Genomic DNA, 19283 nt, shown 5'->3' with positions numbered 1-19283 from the left:
GCATGTCACGTGACCACCTGGATCACACACTCTCATCGCACTTTTCCATTTTAATGTGTATAGCCTTAACCAAATCTTGCATGCCTATACTACATACAACACAAACTCCAAAATAATAGAGTACATGTACTTTTATTTTCATAATTATTCTTTTTATTAAACTTTTATCAAACACATATGGATATGGAAAAATAATGAAAATTCACTAGTTCATTAATAATCTTGTCACTTAAATATGTCAACTTTTAGCTTGTAAATGGAAATTTCATAGAGAAGTACATATACATGTATCTCACTTTTTTTCCACTGTGAAATGGACTAGTTTTTCCACTTGTATTGAAAGACATTAAACAGGAATCAATTCTTATATAGTTCACTTAATCATGAACTGATATTTTATGATCCTTAACAGATATAGCCATGCTTTCTAAATTCACATGAACTCTGTCCATCTGTTCAAAATGATTCTGTGAACACTTGTTTATTGAATCACCATCAAGTACACCTTTGTTTTGTTGAACAGAGTGCACAGTCTTGGATTCAGACTCACTATCTTTATCCTTTTGACACTGATTACATTGTACAGTAGAAAATGTTTGAACTTGCTCAGAAGATGGCTCAACTATCACTTGTCCTGGTGGTATATCCAATTTCAGAGTCTGCAATATATACTTTGACACTGGAGCCTCCGCCCCACAAATCTGGTAGATCCACTCCAGAATATCGCCTAATTCACATTCCTCTGTAAACTCTGGATCAAGGTCAAGTTTTTCCATTATGTGGCACAAACACACTGCCAGGTTTTCAATGCTGTCCTAGAAAAGTACATGGTAAACACATGAATGAGATAAGTTCCCATGCAAAGAGGAAAATTTCCCTCCAATAATGCTCAAAGAACAAAACATAAGATGAAAATTCTTTGACAAGATCTTTCCATGTACAAAGGTCAGATTGTTGACGACAGTCCCTCTCATAGAAAATGATAGCTATGAAAGACTATTATTATTTACTTGAGATAATTTTAAGAAAAAACTATTCAGACATCAGAAAATTGATTCTTATGTTATACTAGGACTCAGAATTTTGTTTGTGAGCAGAGCTTATGAAGTTGTAACAGGTAATTCATAATCTTCAGGTAATTTGAAAGCTAACAGTAACGATGTAACTGTACCAGTCTTTCCTGGCTTTAGATAATATCTGCAATTGAAAGTGAGCTGGAGGAGCAATTTACATACTTACTTTAAAGCCAAGCCTGAAGAGTCAGTCTTCATATCATTTGCATGTATCTGTTTATTTCAATTATCAAATATTTGTGTATTTTCAATTGCCAGGCTCCCAAAAAGTAAACTACAGGTGCATAGCTGCCTCCATTTTTCTCAAAACTTGCATTACAAATTGCAAAATAAACAAATTTAAAAAAAATACATTATCAAACATTGCATTAAACATTTCCTTTCCCATTTAATACATGCAAACACTACTTTCTTATGTCATAATAAATATGGTGCAATTCAACTACCTGAGTTTCTGCCAGAATGTTTAAGCAGCTCTGTTGTAGTTCACTAGTTGTCAGTAATGTTTGCTGAATCAACAGCAGGAGCAAGTTCTCAAAGTTGGTCCAGGCCAACTGAAAAAAAAAAAATATTCACTGCATGCATACATGTTGAAAATGGATCAGATTAAGAAATCTGCATTGATAGGTTGCTCTGCACTACATTGATGGATTGCAGTTAATTTAATGATCTGGCTTGCTATGCAAGTCATTAGTTACTCAAACATAAGCAAGCTACAGTTCATATGGGTGACAGACCTTTGGATTTGGAGATTCTTCTACCATTCTCAGGGAGTAGCTACACACAACTGTAGAGAGAGGGATGGCAGACTTCAAAGGACCAATCCACAGCTCCTCAAAATCCTCGATGTCCTCAATATTCCACTCCTCAGGAAAATGACAAACTGGATTGTAAACAAGATGTCATTTGTTAATTGTGCAGCTTTTAAAACCTAAATCTACTTCATAATGTGTCCCGAATACTGAGGTCAAATTCTAAGAAACTACAAAGTTAAATATACCATGTAAGTCTTAAACTTTTTATAAATTAAATGTTGTGAAATTAAACACATAAATGAAATGACAAAGCTATTACATGTACATACACATACATGTATAACTTAAATAAAATGAAAGATAAAAAAATTATTAAAAAAACTTCAACATGGTGACAGAAAAAAAAAAATCTTACATAATGAAAGACAGAGATCTTTTACCAGCTGACCATAGGATCTAAATATTCCAGGAAGCCAGTCCTGTAAAAGTCAAACAAAGTTAAGAAAACATTCCTTGGTTTGATTTTAATGCAAACAAAATGAAAATTAAGTAACCATATAATTCACCAGATACACTTCAATTTTTGTGTTATTTCCTCAAGCCAGGCACATCATTTTCAAACAATTCATTTATTTTTACAGAAATCTTGACAAAAGTTGGCAGAGGTAGTGAAATAATAATAGTAAAAAAATCTACATCCAACTTTTAATAAAAATCTGCTTAAACAGTATAAATTTTTCCTTTCTTGACAAAAAGTACTATTTATCCTGAGTTTTGATGAAGTTTTCCAAGAAAAATGACAGACAAACATAGATAAAAAGATAGTTTGAATTTCATTGACAAAGGTAAAATAATTGTTTTTGATTTTTTACAAATTCATGATTAAATTTTGATGGTTAAGTACAACCCTGACTTGGTGCGAAACCTTAAATCTTCAATTTGACCATATAATCCCAAGTGAAACATGTCAATTTTCATCTCCTACAGTCTATAGTTGCATGGTCAAATTAGGTAAACATTTGGAAGATTTTCCTATCGATAATTTTGGAAGAATAAAATACAAGTGCATGAAAGATTGCAGTTGGGACCATCAACACTGACATTTTTCTGTTATTCAACATGGATGTTTGAGATACAGATTTTCTATGACTCTCTTTCTAAAAGATAAAACACGGTAATTTATTATTTCAGAAGTTTTTATACCTGTCTTCTTTCCAGGATGACCTTAGTCTCCATGAGAAGATCCTTCACAGCTTTCCTACCAGGATTAACATTTTTCAGAATAATCAGCTTCACCATATCTTTGATGTCAATGAGAACTTCCGATGGGAGTCTCGTATTGTCATCATGTTCCTTGGCATTGACCTCGAAGCTTGACTCAACATTTGTGGGGATCAACATTTCTGAACCAGTCGTGGTGGCCCGAGTCTGATTAAGGAGCTGTGATTTCAGTATTCTGTCCAACTCTAATGTCAATTCTGACTGAAACATTTCTGAAAATGACAGGAAAAAGTTTAATTTTTGAACTAGAATTGATACTTCAGAAGTTCCAGACAACTCATTTTCATACCGTATAATGTTTACCTCATCAGAATTTATAACTTCACTAGAAGATGAATTACGTTTCTCTAGGTTAACTTACGGACAGTGATGTGCCTGTTGATCCAAGAGTGAACTTTCTCCTGTGACATTCGGGTGGCAATCCCTGAAGAAGTTTGCTTGACAGAATCAGACTGTTCATCTGGTAACAGCAATGGCACCAGAGCCCTGATTCTCTCTTCACAATAACTGTAATCATGCAAACAATAACTGATAATGATAACAGAGGAAAAATACTGGCTTTGTCCTGGATAAATCCCCCCAAAAATACAAATATATAAACTACCAAAAAAAAAAGGGAACCTCCTTAATCTGCAAGCCAATAATCCAGACATTTCACCTTCAACAGAACAGTTGGAAAACAAGTAACATGTTGTAATACATGTATATTTATATATACTAAGTACATTATGTTACAGTAATCTGGACACTTCATTAATCCAGACAATTAGCATCCAGATTAACAAGGCTCAACTGCGCTATAGCCTGTGTTCAACTGCTTCATATTGCAATGAATTATATGACTTTAATCAGTGAAAACATGCACTTTTAAATCAAATATCTTGCTAACCTGCCTACATTTTCAGCTATCATGACTTTGGCTTGTGCAACATGATCTTGTGCAATTTTCAAGATATCATGCTGCAACTTGTCCTGAAATAAAAGTTAAAAGTTTGTAGGTAATATACATATTTTTAATTAGTGCTTTTTTGCCCATATTTTTTTTTTTTTTTTACTTTTCAATGTGATCTTTAAAATTGAAACTTTCATGTAAAATAATTAAGTTATCAAATTTCAAAAAAATTTGATACAACAAAATTTTTTATTTTTTTTTTAAAATTATTTTAAAGACAACTGAGTAGTTTCCCATTGAACACAATTATTAAAGATCTTAATCTTATCACACCTATTGCTTCAGTTACTCAGTTATCTACAAAGAAAGGTGTTGAATAATACCTGTTCTACCACAGTAATGAAAAAGACATAATTGCCCTAATTACTCAATAATTATATACTTAATCCCAATACATCAAAGATTCCATGTTCTCTGATCTACCAGGATTATCTTTTGATCCTTTAATAATTTTGTATGGTTTAGCTAGAGTGATTAAGTGGTGGAGGTATAAATACTTCTTGACTTTTTTCTTCACAGAAATTGTAAAAACTCTACAATGAACGATGAGCAGCTGATAGCCTATGCAGTTGAGCTGCAGAAACTTCTTGAAAAATGCAAGAAATATGAAGAACAGCTTAATGCAACAGGTTATCTAAATTTTTACCTTCTTTTACCTTAAGATCTCTTCTTTTTTTGAATGGTAAGAGAAAAAAAATGATTCAAACTATTATGAAATTTGTATAAAAGAAACTTTTAAGGACTTCCTTCTTAATTAACTGATTTTTTCCTAACTTTCTCATGTTAGCTTAACAACATGGTATGAGGCCTATACATTGTATACTTATTATTTGTACTCCCCTCTTTTAATCCCCTCCCTTAAATCAAACATTTTTTAGAAATAATATTGTGCTTATAATTCCAGAGTGCCACATCCAAAGCTTGTCTACAAGAATCTTTGCTTCTCATCTACAAGAACAGGAAGGCCTACATAACAGTCAACTTCTGAGAAAATCTGTAGCCTGTGGCATCAAGAGAATTTACCAACATCTCAAAGAAAACACCGCACAGGAAATCCAAACTTTGTCTCATAAAATCATTTGTATTCTACAGCCAGGGATTCAGGTTTCTTCTGTGGAGGATCCACTGGAGGTGTTAACAAGACTAACTGATGTGGATAATTTTGTGTGTAAAGCAACAAGGATGTTCTGTGTTTTTTCACGTAATTCATAGACAGTGAAACTTTCATGTTTGTGGATTAATGTTTCAAGTCATTTCTTTAATAAAATGTTATAGTGCTTATTCATATGTCATTAAAATATATCACCCCAAAATATTAGATTTTTGTTGTTTTTTTCCAAAATGTACTGAAACATTTGTCTTCTTAAAATCTCTCTTAAAATAGTTTTCTGGACCCATGGTTGTTCATCCTATCATGAACTTCACTGGTCTTTTTGCTAACTTATAAAACAATTAGTTGTGCCCAACCCTTCTTCCATTCATTTCCATCAAATGTAGATGGTATAAAGGTAGACAATGGCTTTCTATTCTTACTAGTTGAAATCCCGCGCAAGCGCGGAGAATTGAATTTATACCACTACCGACAGAAAATATATTGTAGTTTCTACTGACAGCCTACAGGGTTATAGCAGGAAGAAATACTTTGTTCAAAATCCCACATGTGCGTCTCCACCCCCTTCCCACCCAACCCCTTTTGTAAAAACTTGAAAAAATAACGATTTCATTAATTGATGTTTATTAGTGAAACCTGTTATACTATGTTATGGATATGTTCTATGCTCTTATTTCATTTCCGTCAAGGATAAATTAAAAGCAGCGAATATGCACATTTTACTGATAAATTGATTTGGGGGGGGCGGGGGGTTGGGGTTGGGGTTGGGGGGTTTAAAAATTCACAGGTACTCGTGTCTTGGTTTATAAATATGTATGTACCTTATTGATATGTAAAAAATGTACTTTACCTTTTTTACATATCAATAAGGTTCATACATATATATCAGTAAACCAAGACGCAAGTATCTGTGTAAAAATTAGCTTTTAACGCCCTATGAATAAGCCGAGTATTTGATACAAAAGACTGTATAAAAAATGTATTGATTAAAGCACAAAATTTTACAGCTTTAATTGTATTTGAACAATATCTTATTCATTAGTTTTCTCTTTTCATGTAAGTAGTGAGGAATATATACACATTTTACCGATAAATTTATTAGGAAAACCTACTACATATACGTAATAGTCTTTCGATATATAAATATATTCACAACTTATAGTGTTATCAATGATTTACCATTATTTCAATGATCATTCACACATTAGCTTTTCTTATGTTTTTCTTCTTAACATCGGGCTCGATGCTATATGATGTTCTAGAAGCTTCCGTCAATATCAAGATCGGTGAATGACAAAAATAATTTGCACATTTCCCTTTTTAATCGGTTATCACAACTTATTTCTTTTATGTCATTTAAATCAAGTTTTGATTGAATAATTCAGTGATGACGTTTTATGAAATAAATAAACGATTGATTGTTGTCAGTTTCATAACAAATTGCCAGAAACTTAGATCCGCCAACCGGAAACCCCACCGTACTCACGTTTTTGCTATTTCATGGCTCTTTATAGAAAATAAAAGTAGAATTTTAATTTAATGTACGATACTTACACTGCGAGTGAAATCTAAATATAGTTTACGTACATCATATTGTATCTAGTGTATTCTTAGAGGAGCAAGTAAAAACTCTGGTGCATCCGTTTCGGAGTTTATTTGTAAAATTTATTAATTTATAAGTATAGATGGTGGAAACTTGACATTTAATCAGTAAGAATTTAAAAGTCTCCTTTCATAAAAATAAAATTTTATGGTTTTCATATTTCTACGCTGATGACTGAAAAGTAATAAAATTGTGGAGTTTAGACATTTTCATAAGGGTTTGTTTCAGATAGATAAAATTGTTGATGCATGCAAGTACCAGCATTTACATTTTATGGTGAAAAATAGCAAAGCTGACATACTACATACATGTACTAATATGATCATATCTAGTCCACAATTTTCATGGCTATATCAACACTATAATAATTGTTGTTTTGTATAAATTCTCAGCGTATCTCTTTTTCTTATAATTTTATTTAAAACATAAAAAAATCAAAAATCCCGCATCCGTTTTCTACGAAATAAAAAGGAAAAAAAAGCCTCCCTCCCTCATTTATTTTTCTGAAAACTGGCCTGAGAACCAAGTTATTAATTTTTTTAGGCCTTAGAATTCTCCATGTATTCCTGTGGACAGTCAGTAACAAACATGTTTTGTTTCGTTGCAGACCAATAGTTAACAAACCTACTTTAATCAAATGATTTTCTAATCTGTGCAAATCTCCTTCTCTCATCTTGTTGTTTACTGATACATCACTAAAAAGGGGTTCTACTCTAAATTTAATTGCAGCATTGCCAAATCGGTAAGGATGTAATGAAGCGAAAACAGAACTTGCATGATTTTTTCTTTGAATCTGGATGAGATATTGTCATTTTATCTGCCATATTGCCATCAAAATTTTGTTCCTCATTGTCCAAACAAACATTTAAGGCAAGCATCCATTATCGGAGCGACATTCTAGTCCAAGGCAAAACAATATGTGACTTTATAACTTGAAATCATATACCTTTGCTTTCCCACTAGGAGAACCTCCTGACTGTGACATAAGATGCGTGTTCAATGCCTCCCTACTGTCCCTCAGAGATTTTTGTAAGGAAGTGGAGCGGAACTTCTTGATGAAGTTGGATGCTGTTCTCTCTGCTACAAAATCTACACATCTCCTTAGAGATGCTGGGTGATTGTGGAAGAAATTCTCCTCCAGTTGTAACTGAAAGGGGAAAAATTAAGAATAAAAACCAACTGTAATAAACATCAAATTCTGATATTTATTTTTTCTTTAGTGACTCTGATTATATAGTGAAAGATATTTACTAAAGTATAATCTGAATTCAACTTTCTTGAGATGAAACACTTTGAAAAAAAAAAATTGCTATTTAATATGATCAAGAAATATTACAATCTTCTTTATATCACTTTATCAACAAAAATCTTGAGGAGTAGAAATACCTGAATTTGAACATCTGATGGCTTAGGTATGCTAGTATCATCAGCTGATACAGGGGTGATTTTTCTGATGGTAGATGTTTTACTGCTACATCCCACAGCAAACTCTGTCAACAGGGTTCTGAGTTCTACTGCTCAAACATTACCAACCATGATAATAAAAATATATACAGAGAGCTACACTATCAGATATATGATTATACAAGTGAGCCAAAATAAGAACAAAACAATACCTTAACTTTGTAATATACGTCACTTACATAAATAAGGACAGCAGGAGTAGAAGACGCTTTGATCAATAAATCCCATGGTGTCCTATTCAAGAAATTAAATATAAGGGCAACTCAGTATTTTACCAGTTCTTATAAACATATTGGAAGTGTTTATTGTCCATGAAAGAATTATTTTTATCTACTGCATAAATACTGTGAATTAAGTTGAGAAATTCAAAACTATATTTTCGACCCCCCCCCCCCAAAAAAAAAAATAAATAGATAAATAGAAGGCTTAAAATATCTCAGATAATAAGAAAAAAAACATACCAGCTGATATGTAGATTTCCTTTGAACAATTGGCAAAATATCCACCACATCATTAGGAATTTCAACAAAGAAGAAGCCCTCAGGAATAACCGAAAGCTGAAAAGTACCACCATATGCAAATTAAATACTGTACATTACTTGATTATATTTACCTTTTAAATAAGCTGCTAATGTATAATCAATTCTCTGTGTTTTAAAAGGTCAATTAGAAAGTTCAAAGGCAGTTTTAACTAAACTTACATCTAACAACCAACTTATCATTGTTACAATAAGAAGACAACTGTAATTTTCATGCTTCAATTCTCTCCAACATGATCTGAAAAATAAAAGAATTTTCCATTATTGTGCTATGAAACCCATATGAATGGGTGGATTTGCACACTTATAAAAAAAAGTAGCAAGTGAACTCATACATGTATTTCCAAAAAAACTGTTCAATAGTAACAAGTTTATATATAAAAGAGTAGAAATTCAGCTAAAAGCCCCCCCCCCCCCCCCCCTAAAGTATTGGTAACCTGGCAATAAAATAAATAAGTTCATATATGCGAAGTCTTCACCTATGAATAAGTAACAGTAAAAATAAAGTCAGCTGAAAGTGGTCAATTTTAGGGGCTACCACATCCATCATACTGAGGAACTCCACCACCCAGGGGATAGTGAGGGTAAGACGATGGAGGGACAAGGCCTCTTTAATGCACTCCACAAGGTCCAAGTATGGCAGGTGCTGAAATACATAAAATATATACAGTGAAGCTTGTCTAATCCAGGTGTTGTGTATTCTGAAATCTTACCTATTATGATGTAAATTTTAAGTCCCTTTCAATAATTTTTCTTGTTTAAAATGTTGTCTAATCTAGAATGTTGTCTAATCCAACCAATTATGGAATCAGTTGGTGTTAGGAGTAGACAAGTTTTACAGTAGAAATGTACCACTGAAAACTGATTTCATGTGTAAATGTGGTTACACAATGTATATCAATCTCACAAACAATTCTTATTTTAACAGATTCTCGGATTCAAAATCTCGGGTATGATTTGTGAAATTTGTAATCATTTTTCAGAATTATACAATCAAGTATGAATGTCAAAACAACTTATATTATTAGTCACATCTCAATAATTACTATTTAATCACTTAAGCATTTTGAAAGGTTATCATTATGTGAAGTGTTCAAACTCCAAGAGGGAAAGATAGTTCAAATATGTTCATTTGCTCCAAAAGTGGTTTGGTAGGACTTACATTTTTCCTTATTGACAGATACATAACCTCCATTTCATCTGGCAGTTTTGTGGTTGTTTGGTATGGGAGAAAGGTCACAAAGCCAAGGAACTTTCCTAGCAGCCTCAGGGTGAACAGACTGGATAAAAATAACTCTTTCTGTTCCTGAAATTAATAAGAATAAATTAATCACAGTATACTGTAAATCACTTTTTATTTGTGAGAGGTTTATTTTCACATCATTATGTGAGACAGTCTGCTCACGAAAATTTCATTCTCACGAATGTTTATATTGTTAAGGATTATATATAACAATTTGTGTAAATTTTATTTCCCTAATTATAATGTAAATTTTATCTCCCTAATTATAATCAAAAAGCTATATAGCAAAAATATAGTGACTAAAGTACATATCAAATGCATTTGTTATACATGTAACTTGCTGTTATCTCCAGGAAATGGTTCAGGAGGTACAGAAACAATGTTTTACATCTATGACTTACATCATCAGAATCTTCATTTCCAGTTTCTTCTTCAGGGAGAAAACAAATGGAGTTCAACTGAAAAATGAAATTATTTCAGATATGCATATAATTTACTGTTTACTAATAACTTTTTGTATACATGTATGTTAAAGAGATTGTCCTTTTCAAAGATAGCAAAACCTGAATGTTAACTAAACTGTAATGAACTGATTGGAATAAAGTTATTTTCCATGCCTAATCATGTCCATAAAAAAGGTTCAAATAGTTTAATATGTTTTTCAAAATAGTTTCACTATACCTCAAGAATTTTTGATGCAAAAGTATCACTCAAGTGCTGGTTAAAAATAGTGCTGGATGCAGCAATGATGAAATCATGGAAGAATTCTTGACACCCAGGGAATGCTGGGACAGGACAAGGCCCTCCAAAACTTAATGGCTTAGAAAATCTTTCCTGTAGTCTGAAGGTTGAAAAACAAGCCAGGAAAAATTAAGTTATTGGCAAATGTTAAAAAATACATACTTAAAAATATAAATTAAAATTATGTAAGAAATAATACCTTAAATCTATTATGATACCATTGAGAAACTGATCATCTCAAAGGATCCAACTTTTAGCAAATGAAAAAAAACCCATAAGGATACAAAAGACTTGTAATGGACTGTAAAAGGAAAGTTTCTTCTTGATGTACATGTATATTGTATAGAGAACAATATGCTGGAAGTATTTTTGAAAAGAAGTAACCCCCTCCCCCAAAAATTTAATTCAAATTTTAATGACTACCAGAATTATTCATAGGTAGCTGAAAATCATCACAACCTCCAAGAAGTTTACGAAAGATCTACAAGTACTTTGGTCGTGTCTTGGTTCAAACCCTGCGGATCATTGATACAAGATACATGTGTATTCTATGGGTGGAGTCTGAACCAAATTTGTCAATGACAATACATACTCAAATGTGAACTAAATTTGTCAATGACAATACATACTCAAATATGAATTAAATTTGTCAATGACAATACATACTCAAGACAAGGATTTTGCAAGATCTGCATCGACTTTCACCTTTAACCTTAATCCTACCTAATGTCCCCACAGATTTTAAACAAAGGTACGCTTTAAATAAAACACATGTATGTCCTAGATTTGACCAAGAGACAAGAAAATTGATTCTGGATAAGGATTTCACACTGAAACTTGTTTGGACTTTGACCTTTAACCCAGAAACTTAAATCAAGGCCAAGCACAATTGGTTCTAGAGTAAACAGTGTATGCATAAGACAAGAATTTTACAAAAAGATCTGATTTGACCTTGATTATTTATATACAAATTATGTTCAAGGTCACAGCACCCATTTTACCAAAAGGCACTCGTAAGGTAAAGCAGTTAGACAGATTGTGCCAAATGGAGAGAAAATATGTTCTAGTGAGGATTTTACTTCAAGATCTGTTTCTACCATGACCTGTTATGTAGATTCTTTGATCAAGGTCACTGCACAATTATTACTAAAGGACAACTCGTGGTTGAACAGGGTTTTTTTTAGGGGTCGTAGGGGGCCTGTATTCGGCCCCATTCCCAACGGTAAAAAGTGTGTGTTTTTCCCAATTTCATCGAAGAAAATTCCCAAAAGAGGAAAATAATTATCATTTCAGAAAAAAATCCCGATGTTAGTGAAAAGTAATCGGGATCGGTGTTAAAAAAAATCTAAAACGCATGCTCCAAATAAAGGCCGCCATATTGTCACCATGTCACACAATTCAAAGTATTATAGAAAAAAAAAAAAATTAAACTAGGTGATACCAAGCAAGTTAAACCGATTTACACATACTTTTCCAACCATACTCAAAGTGAAACTCAAACCACGACTTCTGATGCCGAATGTCAGAGTAGCCAAAGCAGACTTGTCGAAACCCGTCGGTCCTGTCGGCAAGGCCGGTAAAAAATTGTCTGGACTAATATCTTTTAAGAAAACGTCGGTCCAAATGACCGTTTGAAAAAATCGAGCGTGACGCAAATTTAAAAAAAGATTGGGATCCGTAACTGAAGGTCACAAACGGTAGAGTTAAGTAATAGACTCTTCCGTCACAAACACAGACGAGATGGCCGTGTGCGCGGCGTAGTCAGACGAGATGGCCGTGTGCGCGGCGTAGTGACGATGGTCAATTTAAATTGTTACAGGAAAGACATAAAATATGTTATTTATGTCGCTTATCAAAGACTCTCTATCCTAAGAAAAGAAAATTGTGAGATTGAAGGCTGTTGAAAAATATTAAAGGGCATTTTGGTGCTGTTATTTATTTTGCTTTCTCAGCGTCAAAATAAGATCTGGTCTGACAAAACTTCGTCCGGTCCGACAGAACATTTGACTCTGTCAGACTAAATGTCTGACAGTGATTTCAAAATTTCAACAAGTCTGCCAAAGTGAAACTCAACCCACCACTTCCGATGCTGATTGTCGGCCTCCACCGAACAATAACAGTAGTGAGTCTGAGAATGATTCATGTACATGTAAAACATGTTAATAAATGCCTTGCAATTGATGAAGTTATTCTTATTTAACATTATTTAGAAAAATGTTAAGTATGACATTTTTTCCAATTTCAACCAAATGTCGCTAATTTTTCCCAAATGGAAAGGCCCAGGCCCTTGTTTTTAAGACCTAAAAAAAACCCTGTTGAAAGAGCCAGAATGGACCAAGGGGAGACAGAATACACTCCAGTCAAGTAATACTGGAGATATGGATAGACAAGCCACGATAGGCCATCAGTAGAGCAGTACCCTAAAAAAAAATAATGAAGCTGAATACCAAAGACTTACTTTTTAAACTTTTCTGGATTGGAACGCTTTAACTGACTTAACAAAGCAATATTGTCATCACCAGTCTCAGCCATTAAACCACTGTCTCCTTTACACATCTGTAAATGTAAGTAAAGCCTGAAGACATGGATAAAAACAGCTTTTAGTAGTATAACTAGAGGTACAATGAGCACTGAGCTCTCAAAATGATACCCCTGTTCCCATATGAGTATAAAGGCAAAGTGCAGTTTTTGCTATGGGAAAGCCCAAATATCTGTCTGACCAAAATGTGAAATAGAAGATGCACAATGGCACAGTGTAATAAAGATTCTGGGATAGTCTCATTGAATTTTATTCAGTGGTATAGGAGGAGTTGGCGATAAGAGATGGGTACCCCCAGGTGTAACAGATAGACAGATGGATGTACATCCCATCACTAGATGTCCCCCCTTTTCAAGCCAGGGTATAAATAATAGATCATACTCAGTAAATATAACACTTCAATACAACATTAAAATCAAAAGTACAATCAAATACAGTGTATGTGAAGAATATATGGAATCTGACTGTTTGGTTTGATTCAACACCGAGAAAGGTTTCTTACGGCAATAAGCTGAGATTGAAACAGTCTGGCAAAGTGGAGGTGATTGGAAAGTTCTGTCTTGGAGCTGACCAAGGCCCGGATTTTGTTTCCTAGCACCTCACTGACGGACCAGCCTGGCATCATGTGATGTGTTTCCCACTCTCTCAAAATCTCATAGAATCCATCCCTGTAAGTATCGACTTATTTATAAACAGTCAATCCTATAATTACAGCTGTATGTTTATTACGTCAAAAAGTGTTCTTATCTCATGAGACTTGCCATAAAACTAATCATGAATAATAGTTGTCAGTACAATTCAGTCCCATTCCCCATTTGATTAAAATTGTATTGAGATTTTAGTTTGAAGGTGTGTGTAATTTTTCTAACTCCACCTCCATATTTAGGTATCTACTGCTTACTTTTAAATTTGTGCAAATATTTAAAACAATGTAATACAACATATGATAATTTTAAAGTTTGCAACACCATTTAATGTAAACAATTTGATATTAACTCATTCTGCCATTTTTCCTATACAGTGTTGAGGGTATTTTGTACACATTTTGAAAGAAATAATGACCTTCCAGATATTTCAATAATTTTGAAGTGAAGAAATAAATTCATTCATTTGGAGAGGGTGTTTTAGAATGATTTCCAATAGTTCACTTTGCCAATTATGAAATTTGAAGCATTCAATTCTGATCACTGAAATGGGGATAAATTTCCACCTGCCATCCCTAATTGAAATCCCTGACTTTCCCAAAAAACACACACAATATAGCAAATTTGTTAAATTTCCTAAATTGTACAGTATGTTCATACTAGCCAGTTCACAATATAAAATACAGTTGATAGGAGATTTAAAAAACATTATGAGTCTCACCTTTGTTTTTTGAATAAATGAAATGTTCTGTCATCAGGAAAGTTTTTCCTATTGTCAGTTTCAGCTTGGAAAGACACACTACCAATAGGAGACTTGGGATAAATGGGACCAACCTGTCAAAATATTTCTCGTGGTTTAAACATTTCTCCCTACTGCACAATAAGCAGGATATTGTATTTTTCAAGTCTTTGGAAAAATTTGACAGAAATTTTATGCAACTGAACATGTTAATGGCAAGATGCACCACTAACTTCATTCAGGTGCTGCACATGTAATACATTCAGGTGCTATACCTGTAATACATGGTGCTATACATGTAATACATGGTGCTACACATGTAATACATACAGGTGCTATACATGTAATACATACAGGTGCTATACATGTAATACATACAGGTGCTACACACGTAATACACGGTGCTACACATGTAATACATACAGATGCTACACAATACAGAAAAGTACATTTAATACATCAGAATAGTTTCTGGTATACATTAAATACTTGTAACAATCTTCACCTACCTGTTGATTCTTGCTTTCAACAATGGTCAATAACCAATTACTTAGATCAGGAGAAAAATGAGAAATTCTGGTGTTCTCTGACAACAGTCGCAGGGTCACTTTATCAAGACACTGAAGTAATCTGTATAAGAACATCAAAAATTGTATGTTTATTTACCACACAAGTGGAATTCATTGTGTCTGGTTCATAAACATTTACAATTATAAATACAAGTTTAACTGTTGTATTGATCATTAAAAACATGTAGCTATTAAATTGTTTGAGGGGAGAAGACAGAAAAGATCTCATTATGTGTCTCCAACCCCCCCCCCCCCCCCCCACACACACACACAAGTATTTAGCCATGGTTAGATAATACCATCCATTAAATTAATCAATTTTCACTTTATCACAATTTCATTTTTATTTCTTTGTGGGGAAATAAATGACAGGTGGTGGTTGATGGGATAATGACAGAAGCCTTATCATTTGAAAAAAAAAAATATCTTTTTAAACATAATTATTACCTTTTCTGTTCTTGCAAAACACCGACAGCAAAATATACAGCATTGTGGACAGAGCAAAAGAAATTATTCTCCAAAACATCTGCAAAGAACACAAATTATCAGCCATGTTATGCACACTTTATTCATATCATGTACACTTTATTCTTAGTTCCCTTTTTCAAAATTATCACTTGACTGACAAGAGCAAAGGGGAGAGACAAAGCTGTATATCATGTAAATAGTATGGACATGTGAGAGCACTAGACAAAATTAACACAGTATGGACATTACACTGTAACACCCACCTTCTCCACAGACAGCTATCAACTCCAGGTCTACACTACGGGTCGTCAGCAGCTGCATCAGGAAGTACAGCTCCATAGACAGGTTAGGAAACAGATTTTCTGTACAAAAAATTGATGAAAAGAAAGAAAGGAAAAACATCAATAAAGTATTCCTATCTTTTTTTAAGACCTTCTCTTCAGCAGGCTATTATACTTTTTTTAATTTAAAAAAAAAAATGATAGCATCTGACAGTAACTTCCATTCATGTAGCAATTCATATGACATGCATCCTATTCATTAACAGCAGACTTTGTTAAAAAAAAGAAGAAGACAATTTCTTTTTTTAAACTAAAAACTTCCTCTCTATCACATATAGGGTTATAAAACTACAGCTGGATTGAATCTTTTTGATCTTACCACTGAGACATTCTGAGTACAGCTGTACCAATTTATCAAGTTCAATCTTGTGTGTGACCTCTTTAATGTCAGCAGTAACTATTTCCACTGTGCTGACTGAACGATCCAAGGCTAGCTTGGTTGGTGTACTACAGGATGCTGAGCTGCAGTCATCTAACTTACTCTCAACTTTGTTTTGAAGATGCTTGGCCTTTTCTTTCCTGCAAAATTAATTGGAGTTTATTTTAACCTGCATTTCTGACCTGAAGGAAAATATTTTTTTGCTTTCATCTATTTATGAACATACACATGTATTCCTTTATTCTGGACTCCTTATCAATTACACATACAAGTATATGCACATGTATGTATTATAAGTGAGTATAAATTTTACCTAAGTAATTCTCTCTCCTCTTCTAAATGACTCTGGTCAAAACTAGAGCTGCTGCCCTTGTTTTCTGAGTCCTGTTGTTCTATGAAGGCATTTGTCTGTCTCCTGAATGGTTTCCCAGACACTGGGGTGGGGTTTATTCTTCTGGAGGGTGGGGCAGGGGATTCTGAGGATCCCTCCTGTGGTATTGTGGTGAAACTTATCCTACGAGATTTTGTGATTGGGTTGGATTTCACTGCTCTTGGTGTGTTGTCAAAGTTAGGAGAATTTTTTAAGATCATATTTGTCAAATTTCCCTTTTCCACTGCCAGATCATGCATTCTGTAAATAAAACATGGTACTCTGCACAAACGACATCAAACTTAATGTCAGAGGTGAACAATGTGGATACATACATGTACATTTTATAAAATGGTACATTAACCATTAGGAATAATTAAAAAGTAGGGATTTCAATGAGTATTCGAGTACTCCACTATTGTTCAGTAATACTGACTATCAACTATTTTTCACTCAATTACTCATTAAAAGTATAGTTGTCAATTATTATGTGGGCCAAATTATCTTTTTTTAACATGAATGATTACATAATCAAGCATACCTGTATAATTTGGCAGATAGATGTGTGTACATTTTGATATTTCTTTTCATGTCTATCTAGATCTAATATGAATCAATTTTATGACCGGATTTCGTGTTTGCATAAAATTGCAAAATCAATACTTAAAGCAAGCTTTTAACATTTTGATATAAAGTACACTTCAACTGTTTACCAGCCACCGGACAATAATTTAACTTGAGTTAGACATGATTCAATGGCTTCCCATGAAAGATTAATCGATTACATATATTAGCATTTGGAAAAGAATTGACAAGTCATAGCATTCGACAGTAGTTGAAAACATGTATTTAGACATAAAATATGCAGTAAAAAAAAAAAATTAATACCATTTTAGACACAGATATTTCTTCTAGCTACTATTTGTATCTAGAAATGCATATACTTTGTATGTTATGGTAGCTTTATTTGAATATTCATATGCATGTACAAGCAGTCTGAGAAGGACATAAACTGACATGAGAAAAATAGTTTTATTAAGTAATCAACTATTGTTCAAATAAAACCCCCAATTATTCAACCAGGATATCTGAGTGAAATTGACATCCCTATGAAAAAGCATATCATCATTTCAAAAACAGTCATTCATTGTAATGTGAAAAAAGTTTTAAAACTTAATATGAATATAGGCAACTCACATGAGTTAAACAAACAATCATATGAACTTTGTCTTAAAATAAAAACTACTGTAATTTCTACCTTGGAGTGACTGGTTTACCATCACCACCTACAGGTGGAAACTCATCAGTGTTGCCCAAACTAAACACTGGAGCAGGGGAACATGATCTGCGACTCCCTGATTCAACTGAATGACGTTTCTTGTTTCCAGATTTCAGGTTAGTTGGAGCAGGTGAGGGTGAGTTTTCATCTGATTTATCATTTCTCCTTCCTGATGAATATGGAGAATTTTTTCTTTTGTTTGCAGATGTACATGTAACCTCTGGAGATATTATGAACTCTCCAAGACTGAATCGGTGTCTAGATCTACCATCTTGATTATTTTTGCTACCACTATGTGGCGTAGTATTTCTACTACCCTTAGATCTATGATCTCTGTCAACAGAGCTACCACCTACAGATGAGAAATTCTGATTCCTCTCCACAGAGCAATGACCCTTTGGAGTAGATTTTTTGTCTTTTCCCACAATCCCTTCATTTGTAGGAGTATTCAGAGTTGGAGGTTTAGCATCGATCGACGTGTTAGGGGAAAAAAAGGAACCACTCGTAGGTTTAATGTCATCAATTCCATCCCCAGGACTGGCACCAAACAACTGAATTCTCTTAGAGGATGATGAACCTTTCTTTTCACTTATGCTTTTCTTTAACTTCTGAGCTGAGGGGGTTTTGGCAGGAGAAGGGGTTGCTGATTTAGAACTCTGCAGAAGATGTATTGTTTGATCTCGAAGATAATTTAAGAAGAAGGGAATAAATTCTTGATGAATATGTTGAAACTCTGTCAGCTGTGTTGGAATGTTTTCCTGAAATGAATCCGTCTTGTGTAATTACACGTATAAACAGTAACATATTAGGACAGACTTTGTAAAAACATCTCGTTATATAGCATTCTTCAATTATGAGAAAAATTCTTTAAATGACACCTCTGCAGAATAATTACATACAATGATTTAAATGGTAATGCCATGGTAACTGGAGAAAAAAAAAGCACGTTACCGCTGCAATCTAATTTTACCCCTCCCCCTTTTTTCACAGTGAACGTGAAATCACGTACTTTAGGTACAAAACCAGTATCACGTAAATCTCGTTTCAGGAAAGACACTAGAGCATCCACTAGCAGTTCTCCGCTCAGCACATACTCTAAAATAGATGCCATATTTCATTAATCTTTTACAGTCTGTTACTTTCGTATTCCCGCCATCACATCCAAAGTAATATGCTTCCGGTTCGAGTATTTT

General features: G+C 33.6%; 1 protein-coding gene across 1 annotated transcript; it reads right to left on the bottom strand.

The window, feature by feature from the left end:
* Positions 1 to 187: 187 nt before the first annotated feature.
* Positions 188 to 19216, bottom strand: LOC133182409 (codanin-1-like). The gene is made up of 26 exons (XM_061317252.1): positions 19100 to 19216; positions 18070 to 18848; positions 16755 to 17072; positions 16382 to 16581; positions 15985 to 16083; positions 15701 to 15779; positions 15194 to 15314; positions 14667 to 14779; positions 13804 to 13969; positions 13221 to 13318; positions 10703 to 10862; positions 10423 to 10479; positions 9941 to 10084; positions 9258 to 9424; positions 8941 to 9016; positions 8701 to 8796; positions 8419 to 8473; positions 8162 to 8289; positions 7722 to 7922; positions 3999 to 4081; positions 3471 to 3616; positions 3032 to 3321; positions 2244 to 2307; positions 1811 to 1956; positions 1520 to 1627; positions 188 to 815 (listed from the first exon to the last, which is right to left on the bottom strand). The coding sequence occupies exons 1-26, from the start codon at positions 19199 to 19201 to the stop codon at positions 378 to 380; spliced, it is 4434 nt and encodes a 1477-aa protein (XP_061173236.1). The 5' UTR covers positions 19202 to 19216; the 3' UTR covers positions 188 to 377.
* Positions 19217 to 19283: the final 67 nt, after the last annotated feature.

The sequence above is a fragment of the Saccostrea echinata genome, unplaced genomic scaffold (genome assembly GCF_033153115.1).
Source record: "Saccostrea echinata isolate AGI-Se365-2 ecotype Australia unplaced genomic scaffold, CSIRO_AGI_Sech_v1 ptg000009l, whole genome shotgun sequence".
NCBI lineage: Eukaryota > Metazoa > Mollusca > Bivalvia > Ostreida > Ostreidae > Saccostrea > Saccostrea echinata.
The sequence above is the reverse complement of the archived record's forward strand: the minus strand, read 5'-3'. Positions and strand labels throughout refer to the sequence as shown.